We start from the raw sequence: 17,641 nt of genomic DNA, 5'->3' as shown, positions 1-17,641 counted from the left end.
ATCAGTATGCAGATAGCAGTTACTTTGTTATGCTGATGGCACTGGTATCGATGTTGTCTGGTTTTTGCAGAGGTAAATACACAGCAAACCTGCAGCCGCTGGTTTCTGTCTTGTTGGCTGACCTTCCCATCAGCCTTTGCCGTTCGCCATTTTGAATCGGGAGTTGGCCAATTTAGGTGGCTACATTTCGCCTGTGTTGGCTGAATGTCCCTTCAGCCTTTGCGGTTCTCCATTTTAAGTCGGGAAGTGGCCAACTCAGGTGGCTACACTCCCTCCTTGTGATCCTAACGCGAAGCGTGAAGGATCACATAACTATGTTGCTTTCCATTCCCTGACCTGGGGGGCACGTCTTTCATGGCCTCTACACTGACCATAACTATGTAAAAAAATTTTAACTGACAATTCTAAGGGGCGCTATGTCAAACAGGGACATGCATTACAAAACAATAAAAACGGGAACCTCTAACTATTCTTAATACACGACACTCACTTAAACATTTCATCACTCTAACTTACTCAACCATACAAACAAAATCATAGCAGTTTATACACAGTTTTCCTGGCTTGGCAGTCAAGCTCAGGATCGTACAATTTGCTCATGAACAGTTCTTTACATTTCTTTATTTACAATAAAACCGCAAATGAATGCTCTTTATTATAGATCGCGGGGGTTGGGGGTCTAGTCGTATCCGAAAATAGGGGATCTGATCCTATATACCGGGGTTCGAGCGCAGTAAGCTCTCCTTCTCCATTTCCTTTGACGCATAGTCTGCACGATGCAGCAGAGTACCGCTAATACTAGTAAGGTTTCTATTACATATGACAGAGAGTACCAGTTTATAAACCTGGCACACCAAGATGGTGTGGTGTCACTGGTGACTGGGCTCTGGGTACTGTGGGGAAGTGAAACATTAACGGCTGGGGGGCTTGAAATCATGGGGTTCGCGTTCACTCGCAACCAAATGTCCATTATTATGATGATGATCCATGTGGAGGAAGTCCTCATGGTGCTTCTTCTTTTCTTTCCTTCTCTTCTCCGGTCCTGGAGCTTCTGGAGTTCTGTGGAAACAAGCATAGCGTCTGTAACTATCTTGGTTTAACATCTCGTACGATAGTCTGTCTGTCCTTTAGTGCCAATTACTCCCTTTATAATTGGTCATCATGTGTGACTCCCTCACTTTTTTTCAAAAATCGAATTTTAGGACAAGACACACTTTCAAATACTGAACCAGTGAGAGCCGTCTCACAGACTGTGCAATTTACCATCCAAATGTTTTAGGATGTAAACAGCATGTGGTTGGCAACCTAAGGGTTACCTGAAACAAAACAAAGGTTTTTGAACTAAAATTTCCAAAATGAGGTGCGTATGGGCCGCGACGGGTAAGAGTTGGATGGAGTCCCCAGGTAGGACGGCTACCAATGCCGTGTGTCTCCTACCCGAGCGTAGTTGACCAGAGGGGGGGGGTTCCCAGGCAGTGCGGGTCCCAAGCTGTTTCTCCACTGCCTGAGCAACCGACAAGAACGGGCAAGAAATGTAGTCATCGTGGTGGGGCTGCCGTAGTGGTTCTTTCCTTGAACCAGAACAGCAGTTACGAACGGGCATCTATTACCGTAACAAGTCTCTGCAGATAAGCTAGTTCCACTGAACTAGTGTCTGGCAATAGTGAGTCTCTGTGGGCAAGTCCTCAGAGGTTTCGGCCGAAAAGGCGTGGGGCCATGAAATTTTTTTTTCGGTCTGACAAACAACATTTAACAAACTTACAAGCAACATAAAACATGCGGCAGGTTCCATCAGAAAGGACACCACTTCTCCCAAGCGGTTCCTTTTAAAACATCATCTGGACACCTCAGTTCTCGGTTGCAAACAGGGTCGCAAAGGGGTTCTCGGTTTGGGAGTCAGACCCAAGGTCGTCATCTTCTCCCGGGTGCCAAACTCTTGAGTGTATCAGGGCTGAAAGGGCTGCATGGTGTGAGGTGGGGTTGCTCTCGTCGTTGCGGACGAGTCGGAACGAGTTATCTCGGTGCCAATAGTTGGTGTCTAGTTGTGTGGGGACAGAATCGGGGTCGTCATGGTAGTTTGGTGGTCGGTGGTGGGGTTTGTTTAGGAAGGTGACCATGAAGGGATCACTTGGATCGTAGTCGGAATCGCTGTGTGTGGGTCCTGTTGCATGGGGATAGTAGGGAGGCGTGCTGTGGCTGTCGTCCAAGTCACAGTTGCTGTCTCTGCTGCTGCAGTTGGTGGGCGTCCGGGGCGGAGTGTATATTTTGGGGGTGGAGTCGAGGTCGAGTCCGTGGCTGGGCTGGACGTGTTGGGGGATGATAGGATTACGTTGGCTGTGGGCAGGGCATGGTGTGCTGCGTCGAGCATGACGTGGTGTGCGTGGTTAGACTGTGTTCCGTATGCCTTCAGCTGGTTGATATGGAACCACGCAGTCTTACCGTTGGGATACTTTATTTTATCAACGGAAGGGCTTACTTTGTCCGCAATGGAGTACGGACCCGAGTATTTTGGTGACAGGAATGTGCTGGGGTTATATACGGAGAGCATGACTTGCTGTCCTATACTGTACTCAGTCGCATGCACTGTCTTGTCGAAACAAGCCTTGCTCTGTTTCTTTCTGGTGCCCAATTTTACTGCGGCTGCTAGCGGAGCCGTTTTAACATTTTCAACTAATTGCTCTACTGCTTTCTCGTGTGTGAGGGCCGTCACCTCTGGGCTGGTCAAGTCCAAACCTAATAAATATTCTGTGCCTTTCATGGGGCGTCCGGTCATGAGGGTGTGTGGGGTGTAACCTGTGGAAGTAGAAATTGTATTACACAAAAACATCAGCGCAAAAGCATCAGGGCAGCACGGTAGCATTGTGGATAGCACAATTGCTTCACAGCTCCAGGGTCCCAGGTTCGATTCCGGCTTGGGTCACTGTCTGTGCGGAGTCTGCATGTCCTCCCCGTGTCTGCGTGGGTTTCCTCCGGGTGCTCCGGTTTCCCCCCACAGTCCAAAGATGTGCAGGTTAGGTGAATTGGCCAATGATAAATTGCCCTTAATGTCCAAAATTGCCCTTGGTGTTGGGTGGAGGTGTTGAGTTTGGGTAGGGTGCTCTTTCCAGGAGCCGGTGCAGACTCAAAGTGCCGAATGGCCTTCTTCTGCACTGTAAATTCAATGATAATCTATGATTAATCTAGGACAAAGGTTCGGCACAACATCGTGGGCCGAAGGGCCTGTTCTGTGCTGTATGTTCTATGTTCTAAAGGGAGGACTGAGTCCCAAGTGGTGTTGTTTTGCTGGACCATTTTTCTGAGGGTGGATTTTAGGGTCCGATTCATGCGCTCCACGATACCACTCGACTATGGGTGGTATGCTATGTGGAATTTTTGGGTGATGCCAAATATCGTGAGGACGTTCTGCATGACACGTCCCGTAAAATGGGAACCTTGGTCTGATTCAATGCTGCAGGGGAGTCCCCATCTTGTAAAGATGTGGTGGGTTAAAACCTTGGCTGTGGTTTTTGCAGTGTTTGTGCGGGCTGGGAATGCTTCCACCCATTTTGTAAATGTGTCAATTACCACAAGTACATATTTATAGCCATTCCTGCAAGGGGGCAATGGTCCTATAAAATCGATCTGGAGGTTAGTCCGGGGGCCATTAACGGCTCGGGTGTGGCTAAATTGAGCCTTTTTGGCATATCTGTCCGGATTATTCAGGGCACAGATAAGACAATTCTCGATGTAATGGTTTACATCTTCCTTTAAATTCGGCCACCAACAAAGCTGCTTGAGATGGGCTGTAGGGGGATCGATTCCCTGATGTCCATGACCGTCATGGAACAAACAAATCAGTTGATTCCTGTCCTGTTCAGGAACCCCATAAAGGGTGTCTTTTAACACCACACCGTCATGTGTGGTCAGTGCATTTTTGAACCTCTCATAGGGAGCTGGATATTTTCCTTTTACAATCTCCCTGAGATTGCTGTCCTGCTTCTGGGCCTCCACTAGATCCTCGATCTTTGCCTGTGAGACCTGAACTACACTCACTGGGGCGCTTTCAGGGTGTCCAAAGGTATCCATGCCTGGAACCTGCTTTAGCCAGTACGTCGGCTTTCACATTTCCAGGGGGGGAGGAACGATGGTGACTACGAATCTTGACTATCCCAAAAGTCCTGTTCTGTGCTCTCTCTAAAATGTGACGGAGCAATGGGGCTGAGGGGAGGGGTTTTCCGTCTGCGGAAACAAATCCTCTTGCTTTCCATAGGGGCAGAAATTCTGTGAGACTGTTGCAGACATAGAGGCTGTCCGAGTATATGTCTGCTGGGCTGGGGAAGGAATCTGGGTGTTCCACTATATATGCGATGGCCGCAAGCTCTGCTGCCTGCACGCCTAAGTGACCTGGCAGTTTTATCGATATTTCCTCGAGGGCGCGTCCCTGCGCGTCCTCGCCATAGATATCGCAACCTGTTATGTGCTTCCCATCCAAGACTGTGGAAGATCCATCCACATAGATCTTTATGGGCTCACACGTGTCCGTGTGCGGGGGGCTCTGGGTTGAACAACCTATCTGTCTGGGGGGTGTTTTAGCAATAAAGGGGCCTGTGTCGTGGTGTGGAGAGATAATTTTGCATTCATGGGGGGGTTCCGGGGTACTGTAAGTTGTCGGCTAAAAAGGTGTGCGTCTTTGTACCTTTAACAGTGATGTCCCGTCCCTACAAGAGAAGGATCCATCTAGCTGCTCTAATCTGGCTTACTGTACTGTCCTTGAGTCGTCCATCCAGTAAACGTTGGGTGGGGGTGTGTTCGGTGAGAATTGTGATGGGGTTCAGTCCGGTAATATATGAAAAATACTGCACTGCCCAAAATACTGCGAGCAGGTGCCTCTCATAGGCTGAAAATCCCTGCGCAACAGCATCTAAAATTCTGGAGGCGTAAGCTATGGGCCTTAACTGGTCGTGCCGTTCCTGGAGGAGCACGGCCGAAAGGGTGCGGTTTGTGGTCGCTACCTCTATGGCGTAAGGGGAAAGCGGGTCTGGAACTTGTAGTGCAGGGGCTGCTATGAGTGCCTGGTTTAAAGAGTCCACAGCTTCCGTATGCTGCAGAAGCCATTCCCAAGGGGCTCCTTTCTTTAGGTCTGAGAGGGGCGCTGCCTTGCTGGCAAAACCGTCAATGTGGTTTCGGCAGTAGCCAACCAGTCCTAAAAACGACCGGAGGACTGAAATGTTCTGGGGAAGGGGCAATTTAGCAATCGAGTCAATCCTTTTATGCTCAATCTCACATTTACCATGTGTGATAATTGTTCCCAAATATATCACCTTTTCTTCCAAAATCTGGGCCTTTTTGGGGTTGACTTTACAACCGATTGAATGTAAGAGTTCCAGGAGTTCGGACAGAAGCTCAATGTGCTCTTCCTTGGTGTCTGTCTGCAGTAGTAGGTCGTCTACGTACTGAACCAGACATTCGGGGCGAGAGAATTTGGCTAAACCATTTGCCAGCTGTCGGTGGAAAATGGAGGGAGAGTTGTGGAAGCCTTGTGGCAGGCATGTCCACGTGTACTGTTGTGCTTTAAAGGTGAAGGCAAATTTGTACTGGCACGCCTTTGCCAATGGAATGGACCAGAATCCATTACTGACATCCAAAACCGTAAAGAATCGGGAATTGAGTCCCTGCTTGAGCATGGCCTCGGGACTTGTTGCTACTGTGGGGGCTGCTGCGGGGGTGATTTTGTTGAGTTCCCGGTAATCGATGTCAGTCGCCATGATCCATCGGGCTTTCTCACTGGCCAAATCGGGGCATTATTAGTGCAGGCTACTGATCTAAGTACACCCTGCTCTAATACGCTTTCTATTACCTTGGAGATTTCTCCCTCGGCCTCTTGGGGAAATCCATATTGTTTTGGGGGTCTAGGGTCAGGTCCTGTTATTTGTACGGAGCCAGTCATCCGTCCACAGTCGTGCTTTTGGGGGATGCGAATGCTGCCCTGTTCTTTTGCAGAACTGCCCTAACCTGCTTGTCTGTACTAAGCGTGGTCGGGTTGAACCACAATTTGCCTACTGCGCTAATTTTGTTCGCGTACTCTCCTATGTTGAGCGTTGCGGGGGCTCTTGCAGATTTTGCCATCTTCCAGACACACTGGTTGACTGGATCGAATGAAAGATTATGGGAATTCATGAAATCGATTCCCAGAATGTGTTCTGCTGTGTGGGGCAGGTCAACTAAAACTACGGGGTGCTTGGTGGTGATGGTACCGATTTGAATTGGTACAGGGGCTGTGATGTGTCCCTGCTGTGAGTGGCCTGTAAAGCCGCTGAGGGTGATAGTGGCTGTAGTGGGCCACGTGTCTTTTTGAAACAGGGTGGAGGAATTTATTATGGTGCGGGACCCTCCTGTGTCCCAGAGAAACTCGATGGGCTGTCCCCGAATTTTTGCTGCAACTACCGGTCGTCCGGACCTATCCCAAAGGGTGCCGCAGACCCAACTGGGGGAGCCCGTACACCGTCAGTCTGTTCCGGTCAAGTCCATCTGATCTGAACGGGCGCTAACGCTATGAATGGGCTCTGTCTTTTTCTTACTCAGAGTGCCTGTCTGCTGGGCTCTCTGTGGCTTTTTAGGGGCATTGCACTCTCTTGCGAAGTGTCCCAACTGTCCGCAGTTGTAACACTCCTGTGACTTGGGTGGGGGGCTGTTCTTTCCTTCATTCACCCATGCGGGGTTCTGGTGTGTTTTTACTGCCTGTATATCTGGTCCGGCCTGCTTTTCCTCGGGATTCTTGACTGTGGGTTTACTTTGTATAGATTGCTCCCAAGCGCGGGACAATCTTTTCACTACCCACTTCTCGTTATGGGCCTCCTCTGAGGGATCATAACTCGTGCAGGCTTTCTGTCCTGTTTCTGTGGCATGGGAGATAAGGGTGCGGGTCCATTTGGCCATGTTGTCTGGGGACAAATGGGCACAGTCTAAGTCTCCAAAGACTGCTGCAAAGTGGATCTATGAGTATTGATCAGAACTGCTTGATCACTTGTGGTTTTCTGTTCCCAATTGGATCTCTAATTCAAATTCTGGGTTCTCCCGGAAGTGGTTTTCCACTTCTAGATCGGGTCCCGTCAGGATGTCACCAAATAATGTTGCTGATTTTCTACTTGGTTCAATTGCTCTGTTTTATTACCTTTGCTCTCGAGTCGCCAGGTATCTTTATGATACCGCCACGAGGTTCAAGTCCGAGTAGTTATCAATAACCCAATACACCGATTAGTAAGACTTAAATCAAAGCACATTTATTATACACAGTAATCGCTACTCATGCACAAATTCTACGTCTAAGCTACTTCTACAACTAACAGGCCTATACTTAACTTTGGACTGGCCCACCAGGTCAGGGGAACAAATGGCCTATCGTTCGGGTTCTGAGTCTGTGGGATTCGAAGTTGGTACGGATTGGTAGCTAGGAGCGCCTATCTCATAGCAAGCATTGAATTAAGACTTACGATTGTCGGTCTTCACTGCACCGGTCACGGTCAATGTTGGTTCGTGTTGCTGGGTGACCCGGGCAGGACGCAGAGGTGAAGAGAGAAGAGAGCGATTTGAACTTGGGGCTCAATTCTTATAGTCCCCAGGGGCTTCCCGCCTTTCGGGGCGGACCCTGTACTTGGTCCCAAGACTTTGTCCCAATCGCTTGGTTCGATTTTTTCCAATACTGGAGTGGTTCCCTGATCGATGGGCGGTCTTGAGGTGCTCGTTCACCTCCTTTGTGTTGGCTCCTGCTGGCGCCGAGGAGTCTGGCTTTTCTTTGTGTGTCAAAAATGTTACATATTGTTCCCGGGGATTGCTCATCAGTATGCAGATAGCAGTTACTTTGTTATGCTGATGGCGCTGGTATCGATGTTGTCTGGTTTTTGCAGAGGTAAATATACAGCAAACCTGCAGCCGCTGGTTTCTGTCTTGTTGGCTGACTTTCCCATCAGCCTTTGCCGTTCGCCATTTTGAATCGGGAGTTGGCCAATTTAGGTGGCTACAGAAGCCACATTGTAGAGGTCAGGCAAAGCTTGACGATCTCACTATATTTTAATTATATCTGTCACCAAATTAAACTTGTATCAGGCTTCATTTGATAAGTTGTTTGCTCGTATTGACAGTATTATACCCAATCTGAAGTTGGAAGAAAAAGAGCGATTTTTCACTTCAACACTGCCTGTTAAAAACACTCAAACTGAAAATGCCAAACGTACTCAACACTTACTGTTCAGCTGGTCCCATCAATGCTGACTCTGATTGCACCACATTCCATTTGATGTACTATTAAATTAAAATGATAAATTGCGTTTAAAATAGCAAATGGAATATGCATTACTAGATGTTACAAATACTTGTGAGTGATGACAAGGTAATGCTGTTAAGTGTGGGTTTCACATCACTTTATATTCTTCAGTTTGTCATCTGAACCACAAGATTAAAACCTTGATATCATCTCAGTCAATTTTCATAGGAGTGATTTTATACCCACCTCTTCTAAAAGCGATTACTTTTTACCATTTAACTCTACATACAGGTACTGGCAGGCCTTCTGCACCTAACCACGGTAATTATTCATCATGTGTGCACCCAGACAGCAATGGTGACTGCCAGTTCACCTTACAGGTCATAATGTCCATTGTTAGTCATCCAACCACTTCCAACCAAATCCTACAAACGCAGGAACATACAGGACCAGAAAAGGCAATTGCAATCTATGTGGCCGGATAATCCATGGATAATGATCAGAAAAGTCATAGAGGTTTACAGCATGAAAACAGGCCCTTCGGCCCAACTTGTCCATGCCGCCCAGTTTTTACCACTAAGCTAGTCCCAATTGCCCGCACTTGGCCCATAACCCTCTATACCCATCTTACCCATATCACTGTCTAAATGCTTTTTAAAAGACAAAATTGTACCCGCCTCTACTACTGCCTCTGGCAGCTTGTTCCAGACACTCACCACCCTCTGTGTGAAAAAATTGCCCCTCTGGGTCCTTTTGTATCTCTCCCCTCGTACCTTAAACCTATGCCCTCTAGTTTTAGACTCCCCGACCTTTCTGAAAAGATGTTGATTATCTACCTTCTCTATGCCCCTCATTATTCTATAGACCTTTATAAGATCACCCCTAAGCTTCTGGTGTTCAAGGGAAAAAAGTCCCAGTCTATCCAGATTCTCCTTATAACTCAATCAATCTGAAATGGAAATCTTTCCTGATTTTGTTCCTTTCTCAGCCCAGCGCCATTAAAGTAAATGTATAATCCTAACTGCTTCCCACACTGAGATCAATGAGTGATATTATTCAGTTGGGAAGCATTTGAGGGAGAAAGTAATAGATGGTTACAATGGCAGATTTAAATGAGATAATGTGAGAGGAGACTTTTTTAAAACTCGTTCATGGTGCGTGGGCGTCGCTGTGCCAGCATTTATTGCCCATCCCTAATTGCCCTTGAGGGTACAGTTAAGACTGAACCACTTTGCTGTGGGTCTGGAATCACATGTAGGCCAGACCAGGTAAGGATGGCAGATTTCCTTTCCTGACGGACATTAGTGAACCAGTTGGGTTTTCACGACAATCGGCAAAAGTTTCATGGTCATCATTAGACTTTTAATTCCAGCTTTTTGTTGGATTCAAATTTCACCATCTGCAGGGGCGGATTTGAACCTGGATCCCCAGAGCATTACTCTGGGTCTCTGGTTTATTAGTCCAGTGACAATATTGCCATGCCACAGCCTTACGTGGCTCATAAACACTGGCATGGACAGGTTGGACCGAACGGCTCGTTTCTGTGCACTATATCCTATTTAGTCTCTGTTTTGCTGGCAGTAGCCCTCAGTTTGGATGGGAGCATCCAGTACCTTGGTGTTCTTGACATATATTGACACAAAGAGTTAGTGGATGCAAGTGAATAATTATTGCAGACATATTAAATTGTGATCAACTGATGACTAGGAAAGAATATACAGTACATTATAGTTCAGCCAATGTATATTAAAAGTCTCTATGGGCAAGGAACATCATTTTGAACCCCTCCCCCCATAATGGGGACAAGGGGAGATGGTGGTACAGTGGTCACTGGGCTCGTAATCCAAGAGGCTCAAGCTAATGTTCTGGGGATACTGGTTCAAATCCCATCACATCAGTTGGTGGAATTTAAATTCGATCAATAAATCTGGAATATAAAACTAGTCCCAGTAATGGTTACCATGGCAACTATCAGCGATTGTTGTGAAAACCCATCTGATTCAACAATGCCCGTGAGGGGAGGAACTCTGCCGTCCTTACCTGGTCTGACAAACATGTACTCCAGACCCACAGCAATGTGGCTGACTTGGAAATGATCTAGCAAGACACACAGTTAAAGGATAATTAGGGATGGCCAATAATGCTGGCGACATTCACATCCCACGGAATAATTTTTTTAATGTTTTCTTTAAGGAGTAGGGAACAAGCTGGAGAGAAGGAAATGACTGTCAGCACAATTCATTTTGAATTCTATGTATGGTTAACTGAAGGACTCTATCAACATTGAGTTGGATTTCTGGTATCGCTAATCTGAGGAGAGAGAGAGAATTGTAGACACAATTCCATAATACAGAATACCAGACCCAGGAGAGTTCTGAAATGAAAATCGTTTATTGTCACAAGTAGGCTTCAATGAAGTTACTGTGAAAAGCCCCTAGTCGCCACATTCCGGCGCCTGTTCGGGGAGGCTGGTACGGGCTGAGCAGGTGTGGTGATGCTTGAGATGCCTACATTGAAGGGGACTTCAAGTAATTGTGTTCGCTTAATTATTTAATGTATCTACTATTTAAGATATTGTACAGTACGAAGTCTTACAACACCAGGTTAAAGTCCAACAGGTTTGTTTCGATGTCACTAGCTTTCGGAGCGCTGCTCCTTCCTCAGGTGAATGAAGAGGTATGTTCCAGAAACACATATATAGCCAGACTCAAAGATGCCAAACAATGCTTGGAATGCGACCATTAGCAGGTGATTAAATCTTTACAGATCCAGAGATGGGGTAACCCCAGGTTAAAGAGGTGTGAATTGTGTCAAGCCAGGACAGTTGGTAGGATTTCGCAGGCCAGATGGTGGGGGATGAATGTAATGCGACATGAATCCCAGGTCCTGGTTGAGGCCGCACTCATGTGTACGGATCTTGGCTATAAGTTTCTGCTCGGCGATTCTGCGTTGTCGCGGGTCCTGAAGGCCGCCTTGGAGAACGCTTACCCGAAGATCAGAGGCTGAATGTCCTTGACTGCTGAAGTGTTCCCCGACTGGAAGGGAACATTCCTGCCTGGTGATTGATGCGCGATGTCCGTTCATTCGTTGTCGCAGCGTCTGCATGGTCTCGCCAATGTACCACGCTTCGGGACATCCTTTCCTGCAGCGTATGAGGTAGACAACGTTGGCCGAGACCATGCAGTGGTCGAGACCATAGAATTTACAGTGATGAAGGAGGTCATCCGGCCCATCGAGTCTGCACCGGCTCTTTGAAAGAGCACCCTACCCAAGGTCAACACCTCCACCCTATCCCCATAAACCAGCAACCCCACCCTACACTAAGGGCAATTTTGGACACTAAGGGCAATTTATCATGACCAATCCACCTAATCTGCACATCTTTGGACCATGGGAGGAAACCGGAGCACCCGGAGGAAACCCACGCACACACGGGGAGGATGTGCAGACTCCGCACAGACAGTGACACAAGCCGGAATCGAACCTGGGACCCTGGAGCTGTGAAGCAATTGTGCTATCCACAATGCTACCGTGCTGCCACAGCACATCAGTACAAAAGACAAGGCTGAAGCATTTGCAACCAGCTTCAGCCAGGAGTGCTGACTGGATGATTCATCCTGGCCTCCTCCTGAGGTCCTCAGCTTCACAGTTGGTCAGTCTTCAGCCAATTCAATACACTCCACTTGATATCAAGAGATGGCTGAAGGCACTGGATGCTGCAAAGACTACGGGCCCTGACAGCATTCTGGCAGTAGTACTGAAGATTTGTGCTCCAGAACTAATCACATCTGTGGCCAAGCTGTTTCAACACAGCTACAATACTGGCATATACTCGATACTGGCATGTACCCGATACTGGCATATACCCGACAATGTGGAATATAGCACATATATGCCCTGTCCATAAAAAGGACAAATCCAACCTGGCCAATTACCACCCCTCTTAATTATCTACAAATTGATGGAAGGTGTCATGACATTGCTATCAAGTGACACTTCTACAGCAATAATCTGCTCACTGATGCTCAGTTTGGGTTCCACCGGGTCACTCTGCTCCTGATCTCATTACTGCCATCTCCAAACACGGGCAAAAGAGCTAACAAGAGGTGAGATGACTCACTGCCCTGGACATCAATGCAGCATGTGGCCGAGTGTGGCATCAAGGAGCCCCAGCAAAACTGTAGTCAATGGGAATATGTGGGGAAACTCGCCACTGGTTGAAGTAATACGTAGCATAAAGGAAGATGGTTATGGTTGTTGGAGGTCAATCATCTCAGTCCTTGCTGCAGGAGTTCCTCAGGGGAGTGTCCTAGGTCCAAACATTTTCAGCTGCTTCATCACCAACTTCCTTCCATCATAAGGTCAGAGGGGAGATGCTTGCTGATGATTGCACAATGTTCAGTACCATTCGCGACTCCTCAGATACTGAAGCAGTCCGTGTCCATATACAAGACCTGGACAACATTGAAACTTGGGCAGATATTGGCAAGTATTATTCATGCCACACAGTGCCAGGCAATAACCATCTCCAACAAGAGAGAATCAAACTATCTTCCCGTGACATTCGATACATTATCATTAAACCCCCACTATCAACACCCTGGGGTTGGATTTAAACCAAAAACTTAAATGGACCAGCCATATAATAATACTGTAGTTACAGGAACAGGTCAGAGATTGGGACCTCTGCAGCAACTAGCTCAATTCCTGACTCTCCAAAGCTTGTCCATAAGCACAAGTCAAGAGTGTGGTGGAATGCACCTGCCTGCCTGGATGTGTGCAGCTCCAACAACACTAAAGCAGCTCAAAACCATCCAAGAGGAAGCTGTTCACCTCCATCACCTTAAACATTTGCTCCCTCTACCATCAGTGCATAATGGCAGCAGTGTGTACTATATAGAAGAAACACTGCAGCACTCATTATAGACCCTTTGACAGAACCTTCCAAACTTGTCACCTCTACCACCTAGACGCACAAGGGCAGTAGATGCATGGAAACACCAGCACCTGCCATTCCCCTCCAAGCCACACACCACCCTGATTTGAAACTACATAGTCTTTCCTTCAATGTCGCTAAGTCAAAGTCTGGAATTCCCTACCTAACAGAACTGTGTGTTTACCTATATCACATGGACTGCAGCAATTCAAGAAGGTGCGTCAGCACCACCTTCTCAAGGGCAATTAGGAACTAACAACAAATGCTGCCTTGCTAGTGATGCCCACATCTCATGGAAGAAAGAAGAAAAAATATTAAAAGATACTCACCTTGGGCGGCACAGTGGCGCAGTGGTTAGCACTGCTGCCTCACGGCACCGAGGACCCGGGGTTCGATCCCGGCCTTGGGTCACTGTCCGTGTGGAGTTTGCACATTCTCTCCATGTCTGCGCGGGACCTCATTATCATTCTTGTTCCATTTACTGCCCAGCAGCTGGCCAGATTGACAGCCTGGGAGGAAAACCAGTAACAGGAAGCTACAACCAGAAACCCTTGACGATCAGGACTTGAAACGAAAATTGGGTAGTCAGCAAATCGAGCAATGGGGAGGGAAGAGTAGCAGACAAGCAGTGCTGTATAAAGCATCTACTTTGTAGAGCCGGCTATCCCCACCTCGCCTTTAGTGCCAGCTTTCCCGATCTCTTGGAAATCTGAAAAGCAACAATGAATTTGATGTCAGGCTGCCAATGACTGTATGAGAGCCCAATGTAAGTATGTCAATGAATGTCCCATCATATGAAGGTTGGAATATACAATATCAAAGAGCAAATACAGACTTTAAAAGCATATAAGAGAAATTCTATGAAACAGACTGATAATCTGACAAGTGAATTGAAAGAGTCCAAGGAGCAGTCAGTGACAATGGAAGAAAGATTCCAAACAGAACTTAATGCCCAGGTTACATTGTCAAACTTATATGACTTCCGCAGATATCCCTGAAAACATCTCAATTTAGGAGACTAGATCCGGAATTAAATGAATGATAGATAAAATCAAAAAGCAACTGGATAAGAAGTACTCAAAAATGTTGGTAAAATAGTAAACAAGTTGGAACAATAGTTCCATTTCTGAAACATAAACGTCCACATACGTTGCGATGATCCATACAACAACGCAAGCGCAAAAAGAGACAAGGAGATTACTACAATGGTCGCCCACTCCAGAAGAAAGGAGTTAGCATAGCTACCACCAACCAAATGCAGTACAACACGAAAGAATGGAAGAAAAGGATGAAAACATACCCAAATACCAGAACAACCTCCAAACCTACTGAAAAAAAGCAGTGAAAGAGCCTCCTCCTCCAACAGGAGTGCAAAAGAGATATGAAAGGGTTTTCAGACCTCCAGACCACCTAAACCTATGAATTCAACAACTTGAAGGGGAAAATGGGGTAGTGATAATGTAGGAATGACAATGTAAATGTATGATGGTAATAACAATGTGAAACGTAACGTAAACTATTATCACTTAAAATACACTGGATAAAGACTGTGGGGGGTGGTGGTGGAGGTGTAGTATAAGGGCTTGCCACATATAAGGTCAATATATAGGGACTGGGTACTGCCAGACAGAGATGTGTGAGAGCACATGACCTGCACCCAGGGTCAGTCGAGTGCTGGACAGAGCTGTAAGTATCAGCCAGCATGGAAACAGCTCCTAGCTTGTACTCTTTACTGTATGCGCACGGCGACGACCTGCAGCAGTTGCACCGTACAATATGGCGCCGGCCCCCCCCACAGGCTACCACATGGCCACCCCCACCCCCACCAGTCCCCCAGCCCTCGTGGAAGCCCCCCCCCGGCCAGAGGCACAGATCCCGGCCGAGTGTGGCGTCACTGTACGCAGTCCTCAGCCGCCACACCAGGTTCCCGACCGCTGAGACTACGCGTATCCCGCGCCGTCAGGAACTCGGCCCATTGGGGGTGGAGCATCGCGGAAGGGCCTGCCGATGATGCGCCAACACTGTTGCAGCGGCACCAAAGCGATTATACCATTTTCAAGGGGGCGGAGCATGGCTGACCGGTGTCAAACTGCCGCCGACCCCAATTTGGGAGTCAGGGCCCCTCTCCACCCGAGCGGCGATTACATTATCAGCATCAAGCAACGGAGAATCCCGACCCTTGTGTTTTGTTAAAGGAAGCGATGCATAGTGAACAGGAAACATAAGGTAAATGTCACCCCTTTCTAGCTTAAGACCACTGAATCCAGTTGTAGCACTACTGCATTGAATTAAATTAGCAAACTCAGCATAAAGGAATCAACCCTGGGCTTCTCTAATCTGCATGAAATTTAGTAGGATTTAAAGAGCTGGGATTTATGTTTCTACTTACACTATTGTCCGTACTCTTTTTGTGTCTCAAAAACAATTCTTCGCAAAGTAGCTCCATCTGTCCTGCAAGACATGAAAAGTAGAAATATAAGATTTCTAGGTATGGAGGTAGACAAGGGTAGAGCAGTTGATGTGGTGTATATGGATTTCAGCAAAGCATTTGATAAGGTTCCCCACGGTAGGCTATTGCAAAAAATACGGAGGCTGGGGATTGAGGGTGGTTTAGAGATGTGGATCAGAAATTGGCTAGCTGAAAGAAGACAGAGGGTGGTGGTTGATGGGAAATGTTCAGAATGGAGTACAGTCACAAGTGGAGTACCACAAGGATCTGTTCTGGGGCCGTTGCTGTTTGTCATTTTTATCAATGACCTAGAGGAAGGCGCAGAAGGGTGGGTGAGTAAATTTGCAGACAATACTAAAGTCGGTGGTGTTGTCGATAGTGTGGAAGGATGTAGCAGGTTACAGAGGGATATAGATAAGCTGCAGAGCTGGGCTGAGAGGTGGCAAATGGAGTTTAATGTAGAGAAGTGTGAGGTGATTCACTTTGGAAGGAATAACAGGAATGCGGAATATTTGGCTAATGGTAAAGTTCTTGAAAGTGTGGATGAGCAGAGGGATCTAGGTGTCCATGTACATAGATCCCTGAAAGTTGCCACCCAGGTTGATAGGGTTGTGAAGAAGGCCTATGGAGTGTTGGCCTTTATTGGTAGAGGGATTGAGTTCCGGAGTCGGGAGGTCATGTTGCAGCTGTACAGAACTCTGGTACGGCCGCATTTGGAGTATTGCGTACAGTTCTGGTCACCGCATTATAGGAAGGACGTGGAGGCTTTGGAGCGGGTGCAGAGGAGATTTACCAGGATGTTGCCTGGTATGGAAGGAAAATCTTATGAGGAAAGGCTGACGGACTTGAGGTTGTTTTCGTTGGAGAGAAGAAGGTTAAGAGGAGACTTAATAGAGGCATACAAAATGATCAGGGGGTTGGATAGGGTGGACAGTGAGAGCCTTCTCCCGCGGATGGATATGGCTGGCACGAGGGGACATAACTTTAAACTGAGGGGTAATAGATATAGGACAGAGGTCAGAGGTAGGTTCTTTACGCAAAGAGTAGTGAGGCCGTGGAATGCCCTACCTGCTACAGTAGTGAACTCGCCAACATTGAGGGCATTTAAAAGTTTATTAGATAAACATATGGATGATAATGGCATAGTGTAGGTTAGATGGCTTTTGTTTCGGTGCAACATCGTGGGCCGAAGGGCCTGTACTGCGCTGTATTGTTCTATGTTCTATGTTCTAAGCATCGGAAAAATAAGGTAAAAATGATGAATATTTGCATTTTCCCTTTAAAATCTTGAATAAATAGAACAAAGAACAAAGAAAATTACAGCACAGGAACAGGCCCTTCGGCCCTCCCAGCCTGCACCAATCCAGATCCTTTATCTAAACCGGTCTTCTTTTTTCCAAGGATCTACTTCCCTCTGTTCCCCGCCCGTTCATATATCTGTCTAGATGCATCTTAAATGATGCTACTGTGCCCGCCTCTACCACCTCCGCTGGCAAAGCATTCCAGGCACCCACCACCCTCTGCGTAAAAACCTTTCCACGCACATCTCGCTTAAACTTTCCCCCTCTCACCTTGAAATCGTGACCCCTTGTAATTGACACCCCCACTCTTGGAAAAAGCTTGTCGCTATCCACCCTGTCCATACCTCTCATAATTTTGTAGACCTCAATCAGGTCCCCCCTCAACCTCCGTCTTTCCAACGAAAACAATCCTAATCTACTCAACCTTTCTTCATAGCTAGCACCCTCCATACCAGGCAACATCCTGGTGAACCTCCTCTGCACCCTCTCTAAAGCATCCACATCCTTCTGGTAATGTGGCGACCAGAACTGCACGCAGTATTCCAAATGTGGCCTAACCAAAGTCCTGTACAACTGTAACATGACCTGCTGACTCTTGTACTCAATACCCTGTCCGATGAAGGCAAGCATGCTGTATGCCTTCTTGACCACTCTATCGACCTGCGTTGCCACCTTCAGGGTACAATGGACCTGAACTCCCAGATCTCTCTGTACAT

At 47.2% G+C, this 17,641-nt stretch overlaps 1 protein-coding gene across 1 annotated transcript in view; it reads right to left on the bottom strand.

Annotated features, from left to right (window-relative positions):
* LOC140403801 (uncharacterized) overlaps positions 1 to 17,641 on the bottom strand; it is a 41,075-nt gene that overhangs the window by 15,455 nt on the left and 7,979 nt on the right. The window contains exons 2-3 of the mRNA XM_072491960.1: positions 15,565 to 15,626; positions 8,222 to 8,277 (exon numbers count right to left, since the gene is read on the bottom strand). Coding sequence (XP_072348061.1) covers positions 8,222 to 8,277; positions 15,565 to 15,626 — 118 coding nt within the window. The remainder of the gene's footprint in view (positions 1 to 8,221; positions 8,278 to 15,564; positions 15,627 to 17,641) is intronic.

The sequence above is a fragment of the Scyliorhinus torazame genome, chromosome 29, assembly GCF_047496885.1.
Source record: "Scyliorhinus torazame isolate Kashiwa2021f chromosome 29, sScyTor2.1, whole genome shotgun sequence".
In the NCBI taxonomy this organism is placed as follows: domain Eukaryota; kingdom Metazoa; phylum Chordata; class Chondrichthyes; order Carcharhiniformes; family Scyliorhinidae; genus Scyliorhinus; species Scyliorhinus torazame.
Note: the sequence above shows the minus strand (reverse complement) of the source record. Positions and strands in the feature narration are given on the sequence as shown.